The sequence below is a fragment of the Typopeltis vanoorti genome, chromosome 13, assembly GCF_054136105.1.
Source record: "Typopeltis vanoorti isolate ZY-2024b chromosome 13, IOZ_Tvanoo_1.0, whole genome shotgun sequence".
NCBI classification, from domain to species: domain Eukaryota; kingdom Metazoa; phylum Arthropoda; class Arachnida; order Uropygi; family Thelyphonidae; genus Typopeltis; species Typopeltis vanoorti.
The window spans coordinates 15986340-16001721 of record NC_143561.1 but is presented as its reverse complement, the minus strand read 5'-3'; the positions used below and the strand labels follow the sequence as shown (position 1 = coordinate 16001721).

The following is a 15382-nucleotide window of genomic DNA, read 5'->3' as shown; positions in this document are numbered from 1 at the left end:
TTAAAGTAAAATAAATATATCTTGTAACACAGGCTGATACACAAATAGTAAAATAGATTATGGTAATTTCTTTTTCTGAAATGTTTTTATATCTCTCCTATGTTTATTAAAAGAAGAAAAAAAAAAAAAAACACTGATCGGAGTAATAAGACTTTTTTCCCACTTCAAGTTTCTGATGCATTCCAGGATCTGACACATCCCAGTCATCAGTGTGCTGTAAATATATGAGGGAATGTCTGCGGGGGGGGGGGATGTTCTGGTGTGTTTCCAGACACAAGATATATTTCTATTTTTCGGCCCTTCACACCTCATTGAAGTCTATCAGGTAAATTGAGTCACGTTTGCGCGAGTATTTCTCTGAACATTACAACCGCAGCGTCGCACACAAAAATGCCCACCAACAGTCTTCGCATTCTTTTCAAAAACTGCTTACTCCACCCACCTTAGACGCTAGAAACGCCGTTGACGCGATGCCATCGTTCGCGTGGGAATATTTATTACCCTAATGCCATTACAGGAGCAAATATGTGTAACCGTGTTTTGCTAAAGTGGGCTAATGATACAGAGTCTCAGGAAGCCGAAACTGTTCGCTTTATAAGATGAATGGAACCGTCCAGCATCTCATGATCGATGGGGAGGGGGGGGGGAAGACAAGTTATGGTAATTATAGAGAGAGTATTTCTTGTTAAAAACTTTTCCAGGCCCACTTGGACTTTGTAAAGCAAAATAAAAATAATAATAAAAAAAAAAAAATAGAAACTTTTTCCCGTTTCTAATTTTTCGGGTCGAACAAGCCCCGCTGTTACTTAATTGTAGTTGAGACTTCGATAAAATTTATTGGCGACATTTTAATAGATGAACCGGAAGGTGAAAGCAGTTCTTGCTTTACGACGAATGCTAGAAAATAAACGTACGGACTTTGATAATAATAATAATAATAATAAAGTATACAGACTGATTTTGTTTCACTGGTAAATCACCCAATTAATATTTTACGACCCAATTAATATTTTGGGAGAGTAAACTCCGGAGAAAATAAATATTTCTACGCAAAATACTTGTAATATCATTTAAACAGTAAGGTAATTAAAAAGCAAAACTATTCAATTTAAAAAAAAATAAATAAATAAGATATTTCTGACATGCTCATTTTGATTTCGGATTGCGCAAAAGACCTACCTATGGGATGTCGCTGAAGTTTGGACATATCTCATTATTCACTAGTGCGCATGCGTACAATAATATAATCTCATTCTGTTGTGAATGACGTCACTGGATCTTGTGAAATAATATGCATTTCCCTTGTTGATGTCATTTGTTTTCTTTTCGATATTTGAATGGGTCCGTCCGTTGCATTCTTTTGCAGTGTGCTTTCAATAGATAGGATTGTCACTAGCGGGGTCTGTCGCCGATAAATCCTAGATAGAAATATGCAATTATCACTGTGTAAACACCCGGACGAACACGTGACTGCTCTCCAGACCTGCAAAATAAAAGGCGAAGAGCCGACATCACGGATGCAACTTCCACAAAAGAAAGAAGAGTTCTGATGAGGCTTAAGCAAACTGTTTGCCTTATCACTTCCTAAGACATATCTACGTCTCTAAGGAACCCTTCATTTCCAGAGAAGGAAAACGACCCAATTATTATTATTATTCGAAGATGGCCAAAAGTGATTATTATGCCATCATCCACTCACTAGATTGATCCCTTGTTTTTCTTGGCTGTTTCCTTTTGAGTGTTTGGGAAGTTTCTGCATGCATTGGATATAAATCGGGTATAAGATGCGTACGATGTTATTCTTATCTGTGGTCCCTAGATTCGTTTTATCTCTGTAGCTGGAGGGAAAGCCGACCTCATTATCATACCACAGTACTGTTGCAAACGTAAGAATAAAAATGATTGAAACTGAATACCATGTTTATGCGAGTCAAACCTATCTTGTTTTTACATGGATAGAATGCTCAATAAAATATAAAAAAAATATGCATTTTAATGATGTTATTATCTTCAGGCCGCACTCAATTCTTTCCAAAATGCTATTTTTCATGAGGAAGGCATTAACATAATTTGTTTTCGAGGCTAAATGCTACAAATAAAGGCAATTTCTTTTTTGTATTACATCCAGAAAGGTTATAAAAGAAATGTACGAAATAATATTATGTTTCGACGTTACTATAATAAGCACTTATTTAATCGATGTACGATTTATTTAATGGTGTTGGAGAATAATCTTTAGTTTTTCCTACACATTATCTTAAATTGATAACCCTTATTTTTAAGAGATTGTGGTAGTGATGGGTGTGTGGGAAGAAAGAACAAGATGCACTTTACCTTAAGCTGATTATTAATCTGTATAATAATAAAAACAAACTGTCTGCACGTAAGCCAGAACGCGAACGCCATCTAGCGGTAAAACCAAGAACTATCCGACATTTTCCTACGTATCTAAATAAAATCCAATTGCCAAGGGAAAATAAAAAATAAAAATAAAATAAAAACGTTATCTAGGAGTGCATTAACCTATTATACTCCCGAGTATTTGGTATTTGTATCGAACTGAATGAAGCAGCTGATTTGCATTGTTATAATAATTAGTCAACCAATCCATTGCATAGTTAACGGTAGAGATACCCCTTTTTTTTTAATGATTTGTAGACTTTTTTTGTTCTCATTGAAGTAATCCTACGTCTGGCATGTTCCATTACACAGCACTAAGCATAATTCCTACTGAGAGCTAACAGTATTGCTGGTCTCATTCTAAAAAAAAAAAAAAAAAAAACACACAGAGAAAAAAAACAATATGTCTGTTCCCATAAACATTCCGAGTGACTCCTGAAAAATTTTATGGCCCATTGATTTTATCCATCTTGGTTAACCATTCCATTTACTGGGCCACCCATCAGAAACACAACGCCACTGGGTGGTCAGAAATTTCTATTATGCTACTTGAGCGAACACGATCGCCACCTATTACTGCGACTTGTGGTTAAACCACCCAAGTGCGTCGTAAGCCAGTTCTCGGCTTCATTACTGACAAATTGAGCGAGGCACACAGTTCTGACAGTCGCGAGATTGAAGCCATTTATAATTCGTAGAAAAAATTAATATTTTTGCAACCCCCTAAAACATGACAGACTTATTTTTTTCCAGTTTCATTCCTTGTAGAACAATCGGATGGGAAGCTTTGTAGTTGAAAACAACTCGAAGCTTCATAGTAATATTAAATAGTCGTTCGTAGAAATAATTGAAGCATTCGTATCAAATTTATTTTGATATAAAATTTTTATATCAACCTCTCTCGTGTGTGAGAGTGATGTAAAAAGGAAACCTTTTCTAGATTTCAGACTCTGGACTGCTATCCTTTGCCAAATGCTAAGTTATATTGTATAAATAATACACAGGAATAAATTCTAGGATGAATAGCAATCTCTTTGTCTTTCCAACAGAAAACCAAATATAGGATAACAAGATATTTTTCCTACAGTTGAAATGACGGTTCGAATCCCGACACCAAGATGTGATGAGCCCTTATCAGGCCTTTGCAACCGAAGATGAGTTAGCTGTTGTCACAGAGGTTCCGTTTTTTTCCTTTAAAACAGGCAAACAAGCCATAGAACATACTGTACTCTAACATATGTTCTTGGTCTTAGTTATAAGGCTAAGACTATAGGACAGATTTAAATTTAAAAGTTTTTTAAATGTTATTTATTAGTTTTAAACCGTTTAATGATTTCAATTTTGTAATTCGATTTATTTTAATTACTCTATATTTTATTTTTAAATTGCATTTATTATTTTTAACTTATATTAATAATTTTTATTTTAATTACATCATTTCAACCATTTGCGACTGTTAATAACGAAAATATTTCATTTATATAAATTTCGTTTATTATTTTTAATTCATGTTATTAATTTGATTTAAATGCATTTTTATTTTTAATTATTTTAATTGTTAATGTTTAATTGATAATATATTAATAAATTAATATTGAATTTTAATTATTAATTTAATTTTCATCAATTAAAATCGATTTTTATTAATTAAAATAAAGTGTTTTAATTAATCCCTTTAAGTTTTTGAATAACAGGTAATCCTCGTTTGTTGGATATGTCATTGTTGTTTATATAATTAAAAAAAAATCGATTTCGGAACATAACCCTACTTTTTCTATGTGATCTGAGTCTCGCATAACGCGCTTTATATAATATCAAGCGGCATTCCTGCGGAACCTAACATCCGCATTATACGAGGGTTACCTGTATATATTTATTTCATATATATGCTTTGGGGTTCTTTCATTTTCATCTAAAATTAAAATTTCGTAGTAATAAAAATAATATTTTTTAATTTTATTTATTTATTTTGAAAATTCTTATTTTAAAGTTCAAGTTTAGTTGTTTTTCTATTTAAATTTCATTTAATTTATTTCATTAATTTTGAAACTTAAGTTTGTTTGTTTGTCCACTCCCACCCAAAAAAAAAATCACTATTTTCCCTTAAATCCCTTATTCAACATCCGTTATTTTCAAACCCTCATTGGAATATTCAAATACGACATCCCATTGTGTCCGTACTTACCTAAAAATATTTGATTTCCGTTCAGTTTCCACGGGCAATCATTGCTCTAAGCCTAACATTTCAAGAATAAAGTATCCACTCCTTCTCAAATCTTCATTACCTTTGATTCCGGTGTTTGTTTTAGCTGGCAAATGTCGTCCAGAATACAAACATAATGTTTTACCAGTGCTCGTCACGCCCTCTATGTTTTCAAATGTCAATGATGTTTTCAGAGAAACTGGGAATTTCAATCGTAGAACTAATGCACAGCAGCCAATTCCTGTTTATGCATGAAGAGCAGCTCGTTTGCATGTGACATCAACTAGGGCTCGAAAAACGTTTGGAAATGGAGTTGTCATTTAATGGATCTGCAAATAGGCTGCACACTATTCTTCTCTCACTGACGACATCCGCTTGATTAAAAGACATTCAAAATTACTCTCCCGTCAAGATTACGAAAGTTAAAGTAGCTCTAAGATACTTAGATTACCGACAGATGTGTTTCTTTAGGCATGCATCGTTATGGTCTTCATCATTTCAACAAGGTATTTTTGGGCGATATAACAGTGTACTCGTGAGATTCTTTTTAATTAAATTAAACGTTTTAACAATAATAGCACGCGAAGATTCATAAAATTTCAATGAATAAAGAAACACTTCAGAAGCTAAGACTACTTTAGCATTTTCCTGGTCGTAATTATCACCAGAAATATTTTTATATCTCCAATTGCACCTCAGTAACACAAGTATCATCATTTTTTTTTTTTTAATGTTCAGCGTTCAGCAGACGAAAACAATTGAGGGTTCTTGCACGTGCATTCATTGTTGAAATGTCCAATTAGTCTGCTGTCTTCAATAACACAATACGCATCTTCAAAGACGTATCTTCACTGAGATTTTCCACCATTGGCGACACTTCTGAGTGTAATTTGCTCAGAGAAAAATACACTTAAGGGTTTACTTGGATCCGTTAAATAATCGAATGAGATAAAAAGAAAAACAGAATCCTTTTCTAAGTTTAATAAAGGATAGACACATCGAAAAACGAAATCTAAACTACAGTTTGGTGAGTAACATCATTTATTCTTACACTTCAACAATAATTACTTGTAGCCTCGTCCACAATAATTTATTGTTTCCATATTTAAATGTGTTGAAACCAGGAAATCTAAAATACTTTATTCGATTTCTATAAAACACTATAGCATAACATATATTTTATTAAAATTTCTGTTTAAATTTTCTTATAAAAGAAAATATTTTCTATAATTATAAAAATATAAACATACCTTTAAAATTTTCATATCATTATATTACAATTAATTTAATTAGATGGTAGTTCTGTATCCGGTAGGCTTTAGACAAGCCAAAACTCCTTTTTAGGACCTCCGGGTAACAAATGGGAATGCTGTAGCCAATGAAGTTAAAGTTATAACTGAGGCTCGGCTATTGCCGTTACCCAGCTATGACTAGACCCTTTTAGCTCAATAACACCGGATCCACACAGATTTTCTTCATTCAGATTCAGATGAAGGGATAAAGAGTCAAGGACTGAGTCCATCTCCCAGTTCTTTTAAAAACTTAATGCTGTAGCCAATGAAGTTCTAACTGAGGCTCGGCTATTGCTGTTACCCTCCTGCCATGATCAGAGCTTTAATAGCTCAATAACACCTCATCCATACACTGTCCTCTACAAATGACGGGGAAGATGAAAAGCATTCTTGCTTCGCCCATTTAAGCCAGTCCTTATATAAGGATATTTAAATTACTTATTGTGTATTATATTATACGTAATCATAATTATTTTGTGTTTCTTTTTTGATTATTTTATAAAGTTTTTTATAATTATTTATATAATATTTAAATTACTTATTACGCATTATATAATATCAAAATTACTTATGATGTATTATATAATATTTAAATTACTTATTATGTATTATACGTAATCATAATTCTTTCTTATTTCTTTTTTGATATTTTATAAATTTTTTTAAAAATATTAATTATGTAATAAAGTAACTTTGTTCTAGAGACCGAACAAGGCTATTTTCATACGTCTAAATGAGGAAGTGGTCTTACACTGGGTTTAAAGGTTTAATTTATTTTAACTGTATTAAAATTCCAGTAATGCTATCAACGATCATCTGTTTTAAATTATTTTCCAATTACATAAACTATATTAATGTTATTCGTATTTTTACATTATTTCAAATCATTAAATGGAATGCGAAATCTTTTAAAATTATTATTGTATATCAGTGAAAATAAAATTTAAAAAAAAGCATTTTTTTTATTAGAAATTTAAAACTTTTAAAAAATTACATAATTTAAACCCTGGAAGACACAAATATTAATTGCATTTGTGGACAACATCCTGCATAACCAACCCTAACAAATACATTTTAAAATTAGCAAATTCGGCTGATATTAAATGCAGTAAGTGGATATTTCTGTCTTGTATTTATAAATTTAACTGTACATTTTAATTATTTAAATATTTTAAAATTAAAAATAAAAATTCAAAATTAAAACTGTTGCTGAACACAGCACAAATAGCGAAAAAAACCCTAATTTTCCACATCTTCACCTTACGGTATTTGTCTCTCAATAGCTGGCCACAGCCAAGTAACTTGGCTTCATATAAACCGACGTAATGCTGTTTGGAAATGTGATAATACACTGTATTCGTATAACCGATCATGTCTGTCCAAGTGTACATTGTCAAGCCAGATGTGGAAGAGATAGTCTTACACTTCCAGCTCCGTATAAGACTATGAACCAGCTGCTACCTGACCTTCGGTTGAAAAGCTCTTGTAAGGGTTCCTCCTATTCTAGAGACAGGGTTCGAACTTGAAAAGGAACTCCGCTACAGACAGCTACACGTAGGCACTTATAGAAGACATATGAAATATATTTGAGCAGCGATTCAAATGCAGACTGCAACGACAATGAATGAAGTTGTTATTGCTTTGAGAAGGGGAGGAAGGTATAATTCAAGATTCATGAACAGCTTTTGAATAAAACTTTTGTTCATTGCGATACAATGCAAAAACTCGAGGAGGTGTCTAAGGCAATACCCGTTTTCTTTTCTGATCATATTCCCCGTTTGTTTTATTATTATTATTATTATTATTATTATTATTATTATTATTATTATTATTATTATTATTATTATTATTCGCATTTAAGCTGGCAGATTGTGGTCAACCATCCTTCCCGATTCTCCGCTCGCACGGCGGTTTGTTGTCTTCTTCGTTGGAAGAGGACGGAGGTGAAGTGCAGTAAGCTGAACTAGGTAAAAGTAGGTTGGGTCCGAGTTTGGTCTGCGGCGGTACGGAGGCGGCGAAGTGGCTCGCGCAGCTGCGGTATTTGCGGTGATTAAAAGACAAACTCGCCGAGTGAAGCGCAGAACGAGGATCCACTCGGTGACATCAGATTTCCCCGGAGTTTAGTGCCGTGTGCAAAAAACGTCTCATTGGTGGGATGCCTTTTTCTCGCTCGTCCCCGCTGACTTTTTGTGCTTCGGAGAAATCAAATTTAGATACAATCGCGGGCAGAACAGTGCTCGCATTTTCCCTCCGAATGATTCGTCGTAATGGAATATGAATGACTGGCGGAACAAGGAAATTAAATCACGAAGCCACGGATTAAGGACAACTCCCGTAGTGTCGCTCCCTCTCCGGTGCTATCGATTGCCCTCCTCAGATGTCACCGAGACCGAATTGCAAACGCTCTGTTGACCTCATTTCTTCAGTGACAATCGTTTGCTTTAGTGCACGGGGGGGGGAGAGGGGGTGGACTTTCCAAGGGAACGATGTTAGGGGGTTGGAAAAAGTTTCCATCCCATGAAATAATCTTCAAAGAACACTCCACACTCGAAAGTAATTATCCACACACACACACTAATAGACAAACAAATATATGTTTATCCGTCCTTAAAAAAAGGATGGAGCTAAAAGGTATAGATAGATAGATAGAGAGAAGAGAAATGATGAAGGAAGACTGAAAGAAGTGCGAGATAGATAAATGAAACCAGAGAAAAAGAACGAAATAAAGATGAAGCCCATGAAAAAAGTGTCATATAGAGCAAAAAAAAAAGAAATAAAAACCGAATATATAGAGATAGATGGAGAGAGAGAGAGAGAGAGAGAAGAGGGAATGGATGAAGAGAACAAGAGAGAAAGAAAAGATAGAGAGAGAGAGAAAGAGAAGAGGCAGAGAACATGAGGAAAAAAAGAGAGAAGAACTAAAGAAAAAAGAAAGAATGAACAAGACAGAGAGTGAGAGGAGAGATTAAGAGAGAAAAGGCATGAGGACGAGAATGGGAGAATGTCCTGATCAGCAGATGAGCACTTTGTGTCCGAAGGACTCCATTTGGTCTCAGAACAACAAAAAAGGTTTCCACCAATAATTCGTGTGTGTGTGTGTGTGTTAATGATTTGGCAATGTTTGTTGATATTTAACTAAGCCTGAATTCCTGTTGCTTTGGTGGTCATCTTCCTCCCGATGTGCCAAAACTATCAATTCGTTTAAAACACATTCTCCCTGAATATTTTCATTCCAGAAATTTTGCCGAGCAAAAAGCTTTTTGTTTTTTCTTTTCCTTGTCCAAGTTGGGTCGCTTCCTTGGCAGATGCCTTCATATTTGCTCTTCGGCAAGAAAAATCCGAGTTCAAATTCCGACTAGGACATGAAGAATCTTGATAAGATCATTTCATCTGAAGGTGAGTTGCCAGTCGTAATATAAATGCGGAGATTTTTCTTCTAGATAGCACCGGTTTCTATCTATTCTATTCCTTCAGCCATACGGCTGGTGGGGACAGCTACATCCTACCATACTTAGGGAGATGATTATGATCAAGGTGGTTTCCCGTTGCCTTCCTTGCTGTACTATATTCTATGACTGTAGCCGTGTGTGTTCACGGGACTGGTTTGGCGGTTTTGAGGGGATGAAAAACCCTCCGTATGAGACCGGTTAACTCACCTTTAGTCGAAAGAGACCAGATAAAGGTTCCTCACGTGATCTTTCCGACCAAAGGGCTTCGTCTGTATTGACTGAGCTACGGAGGCTCTGACTTCATCGAACAAAAACAGGCGGTTAGAGAACACCGCGTTCACAGATACAGTAGACTCAGGAAATAGAATTAATCTTAAAGTTTGTATGAGGCTTTGGTCCGCCAATATTAGATACTAATATCAGCGGACTATGTTCATTTCTATATCTGTGCATTTTTTCTGTATGCCTATATTTCTCCAGTCATGGCGCCATTTTGTTTTCATTGTGACATGCGCAGACCTAACGCAGTGTTGTTACTGCAATTGCATATCTAGAATCGTTTCACAAATCAATACTCTTACAATTATTTACCGCAAGCTGTTCCTCTGTATCTCACTTTAGTAACCTGTTTAAATCACGTGATCAAACTCTTACACTTGTTTTTATTAGTAAAACTTCTACGTACGATATAAAATCTTCTCGTCCCATCCCCTTCTTCCTTTCGTGTTACGACTGTCAGGGCCGTGCAACTTGACTTCTTAGAATCCCCTACTGTATGATGGGCGAGTAATCCTATCTTCATCGTCTGCTAAAATTGCGTGTATTCTTCTGGCCGGTTTGCCTGTTTTGCGAAGGAAAAAACTCTGCCATTCTGTATGAGACCGGCTCCAGTTGTAAAGCCCTGCTAAAGGTATTTTGCGTCCTACGGTAAATGAGATTCGAACCCAGGTCTTTCCAACCAGATGGCTTCGTCTATACAGACTGACGAAGTCCGATTGAAACCATATAGACAGTTTCAATCGGACCATTTTAATAAAAAAAATTAGGCGAAACAGTTAGCTCTAAGTTCAGTTGTTGTGATAATAGACGGTGTTACCATACACTACACATAATTTCTTTTCCCTCTTAATCAGTTATATTAAGAATCTGAAATCTTGTCCCATTTAATTATCGCTTTGGCCACCGTAGACCTATTTTTCATCCTAAATAAGAAATAGCATTCGAATTTTTCAATCTATGATTTGCAGTCTAAATTAGTCCAGCTGCTGCAATATTTCAAGCTTTATACTAATAGAAAATCTGTTTGTTTTTTTTTACTAATGGTTGTAATTTTCAATACAAAAGTTATAAATTTTGTTTTTGTATGATTACTTGCAAAGTTATATAAAGTGAATTCAGTTTCTTAATGAGCTTCAGTAGCTCAGTCAGTATAAACGAAGCTCTTTGGTCGGAAAGACCCGGGTTCGATCTCACCCCCCCCACACACACACACACATACACACGACGTGAGGAATCTTTATCTGTTCTCTTTGACTAAAGGTGGGATAGCCGAACTCATAAGGAGATAATGGGTTTTTTCACCAGGAAACTTGGGTTTTTCATCCCTCATATCGGATCTATAGTCATTAAAAATACATACTTAATACTTTATTAGGTGGGCTCAAATCTAAGGGACGGAGAAGGAGGGGGGGGGAACCCCATACGAAATAAATTACGTTTTTTTTTTTTAAGTTAAGGGATATTACATCCCATATTGTTTCATAGCCGAATAAGAAACTCAAAGAGTTTCATGCCGAATATAGTAAATATATAAAGTTCGGCGAGTCCAAGCGTAAGCAAATACCTGGATAGTGCAGCACCTGACCCATTTGGTAGTGCAACACTGAGGCAACTCATAGTAAGGGTGGAGCAAGCTCCGATCACTATTCTTGATATTTCCCCATAATGTGAAACCCAGCTCCTAGGAGCTGTATTACTGTTCGACATTATGAGTGAGAGAAGGTCACTACCCAGACCGGTTTCAACCTTTATTGAGGTCTCCTCAGTGAGTAGGTAGACCTAGTTAATACCAAGTTTGTAGCGAACAGAACTTACATACCTACTAAAACAATATGGGATGCAATATCCTTTAACTTAAATAAGTTCAAGTCGCCGAATTGAAGCCTTTGGCTCTTCATATAATTAATAATTTATTAGGACACCTTCTTGGCAATTCTCATGGTAGGGTATATGTAAGTTCTGTTTGCTACAAACTTGGTATTAACTAGGTCTACCTACTCACTGAGGAGACCTCAATAAAGGTTGAAACCGGTCTGGGTAGTGATCTTCTCTCACTCATAATGTAGAACAGTAATACAGCTCCTAGGAGCTGGGTTTCACATTATGGGGAAATATCAAGAATAATGATCGGAGCTTGCTCCACCCTTACCATGAGTTGCCTCAGTGTTGCACTCCCTAAAAGGGTCAGGTGCTGCACTATCCAGGTATTTGCTTACGCTTGGACTCGCCGAACTTTATATATTTACTATATTCAGCATGAAACTCTTTGAGTTTCTTATTCGGCTAAGAAACAATATGGGATGTAATATCCCTTAACTTAAATAAGTTCATGTCGCCGAATTGAAGCCTTTGGCTCTTCATATAATTAATAGTTTTTTTTTTTAAATATTTTCCAATCTATATTTAGTATAATTTGCATTTTGTTTGCAGGATTTAGTGAAGGTTGATGTAATATAATCCGCAATGATATTAAATTACTCGATGAATGCAAGTCACAAAAATCGTTATTAGAGATTATAAACATAACTAATCCAAGCATCGAACCCTGTAGAACCCGATCATTTAGCTGCTATATCTATTTGTGCATTTTCAACTTTTTTGAGCTAGATACCAACCAGCTTTTAAATTACAAGCATTTCCTTCTAATTTCTGTAACAGAAATTTCGACTTTTTATTATAGAAAATTGTTAATATCATGTGTCCAAGCTTTCTGTATATGTAGCGAAAAAATGTTGAAGTTTAATACTCGATTTTTTTTTTATAACCAGACTGGTTAAAAAAAAACCCCTTAAAACTTTAAGTAATATAATTTTAAATAGTTTCTGATATTTCTGATATTCAGAAAACTGGACGAATGATATAATTCTATAACTTCTAACATGATTTTTGTATAAATTTATTTTATAGCTTATTTTATATTTTATGGCTTTTTCATCTTCTGTTCGAAACCTACCAGTCTGAAATGAATGCCGTGAATATATTTGAAACTCTCTTTCAATGCTCGCAATGGAATTTCAAAACAATGTTATGGTTGATTACTGGTGGCGTCATCCTTCGGTTAAAAAACGAATTCTCATACTGGAATTTAAAATAATAATTAAAAAAAAATGATAACGAAAAAGTCGATTGGTGGTTTGTGATCTAGATGTGATCCGTGTTCCCTCTCAAAATAAAAAATAAAAATGTCAAGAGTAGAACTAATAATTAAAGATCACTTTTTTTTTGCTTATTTTGTTCAATTATTTTTAATAATAAAAGAAAACAATTATTTGCAAAAGTGCTTCTAATTTTCAATAGATGGCAGCACGAAGTATCTCCTTTAGTTTTTAGAAATTATACTATGCGGTGATATTTTAGATTAATTTTTGCAAAATGAACTGTATCATTAAAATACAAACGCTTTACAAGCTGAATGATATATGGTAGGACTACGAAATGTGCCGAAAATAGAGTACTGTATTTTATAATAAAAATAGCTGGTATATGAAGATTCTTCCGTCTGGTTTCCTAATAGTTTATGTATTGCCGTTCTGCCATCTAGTGGAAAATTTAGTGACTGCTATTTGCTGAAAATGAACAAATATTGTGAAAATTCTTCTTCCTTTCAACATAATACGTGTTCATCCTTGTTATTTCCTACAGTTTACACGCAATATAATTAGAAATGAATCAGTTTTATTTCTACTATTTAATAAAAGACTAGAAATAAAACAGATTTGACAGAATTTTTAGTATTCATTTCAAAGCAAAATAATTAATGTCATAGTTACTAGATGGCAGCACATTGTTACAACTTTTTCCAGTTGTGATCGTACTGTGACCACCGATAGCTATGACTCTATTTCAAAGAGAATTTTTCTGAGAATTACTGAGAATTTTTTTACAAAAACTGTACGATGAAAATGATCATTCCATAAACATATTAATGAATATTCATTAATATGTTTGAGACGTGGTTCCAAGCAAAGTGTACCTATCAGTTTTGCCATGTCTATGAAAACAACTCGCGAGTGGATAAAAATTATGATGAAAATTCACGTTACGAATTTCAGGGAAAAAAATATTGTAATGGATTATGTCCGACCTGAAAATGACTCTGCTAAATGGCGTTCATGTGGATCCGTAGCCAGGATATCCTCAAGGCATTCCGAAATCTTATAATGGAGTGCAATATCGTTCTTCGTGTTCCAGAATATCCCAAAAGGGGCTCGATTGGATTGGGATGAGATGTGGAGTATCCGTCCGCCATTCAAATCGAAGAGATACCCTCCAGTCCGCGAGGTTAGCCAAATTGTTATTCGCTTCGCAACCGTGAGGATCTTTCTCAGACATAGCTAAGTTAGCTGGTCTTGGGCAATGACCGCAGGGTTTTCCTCCCCAGTTTATTATAGGGTTTTTCATCCCGCAAAGCAGGCAAACCGGCCTTGAGAACTCAAAGCCTCAACAGACATAGGATACACCTGGAGGCATAGGGCTGACCACCTTATCCTTGTGTACAGTTGCGGTTAAATGAATAGAAAACCCTCGACACCGTAAGATAAAAGGGGGGGGGAGGAAGAAGAAGAAGCGATACCCTCCGTTTTTAGTTCCTCGAACAAATTCCTTACAGTGTGGCCTGGTAAGATTGTGTCATTTATTATGCCGTTTTTTGGAAGACCTTAATTCCATGCTAGAACAGGTGAGGCATGACAGAGTTCATTTGATTTTTCCTCTCGAAAATCGAAGTTTTCGAGAGGAAAAACACGTCCACCTCAGTAAGGAAGTTCCAGTCAGAGTGGTAAAGCAGAAAACTGCAGCGTGCAAATTTTTCATTCTCCATTGTGAAACCAGCGTGCTGCTGATACCATGAGCTGCTTTCGAGATGACTTTTGGTGAAGAGAAGATGTCTTGTGGACTTTGAGCTCTAGAACTCCACAAGTATAATTGAAACTGCATGAACGTGGATGTTTTTCATGCAGTTTCTATGTTAAATTGCGACATCAACCGAAACAACTTTACAGTTTTGTCAGCGGAGGCTGGTCTCGAGTTTCGCTTCATTATGTATACAATTTAGCCATTGTGGACGTGAGCAACCAAAAAAAAAAAAAAAAGTACGCCAAATGAAGGCACCCAATGATCATACTCTTTTTCTTATTACATGATATCATTACCTTTTCCCATATCTGTGGTTTGCATAGCATTGGAAGCATCCATGCTACAATAGATTGGGTGCCATGTTGAATTTCTGGAATAAATTTCGCAGCGACAGAATGAAATAAATAAGTTAATGACTCAATAATTTAGAACCGGACGTTTCGCCAGCTCCAGCTAGCATTATGAAAGGCACTTTGAAGATACGCACGCAGCGAAGAATAAAATTTAAAATTAAATCGATTTAAATTAAATAGGACAGTGTGACAAAATTTATGTAGAATTACATCATCGTTTCTATTACAATTCATTGGGTTTTGTAGCACATGAACCGCTTCAATAAACATTCTTTATGATTTACACTTTAGAAGGATATTCAGAGTTGTCCATACCGAATATATTTTTTAGGTTCTTTTCTTCTTACCATGATGGTCAGTCCTGTCTTATCCAAACTACTCAATCCTACAATGATAGGCAATACTAGACATCTGAGAAGGAGAGAGGATCCTGGCGACCCTTAATTTTTCTAAAGAAAACTAGCATATGAAATGAAGACCATTTCGTATGTAGATTAAAAAGCAGAGCTGCCTGTTGAAATCACAGACACGTCCTGGAAGGGGCATGTTTGC

The 15382-nt window shown here is 35.1% G+C and overlaps 1 protein-coding gene across 1 annotated transcript in view; it reads right to left on the bottom strand.

The window, feature by feature from the left end:
* LOC150099950 (carbonic anhydrase-related protein 10-like) overlaps nucleotides 1-14816 on the bottom strand; it is a 121759-nt gene extending 106943 nt beyond the window's left edge. The window contains exon 1 of the mRNA XM_090403181.1: nucleotides 14774-14816. Within this exon, the coding sequence (XP_090259307.1) occupies nucleotides 14774-14816 (43 nt within the window). The remainder of the gene's footprint in view (nucleotides 1-14773) is intronic.
* Between the last annotated feature and the right edge of the window lie 566 nt (nucleotides 14817-15382).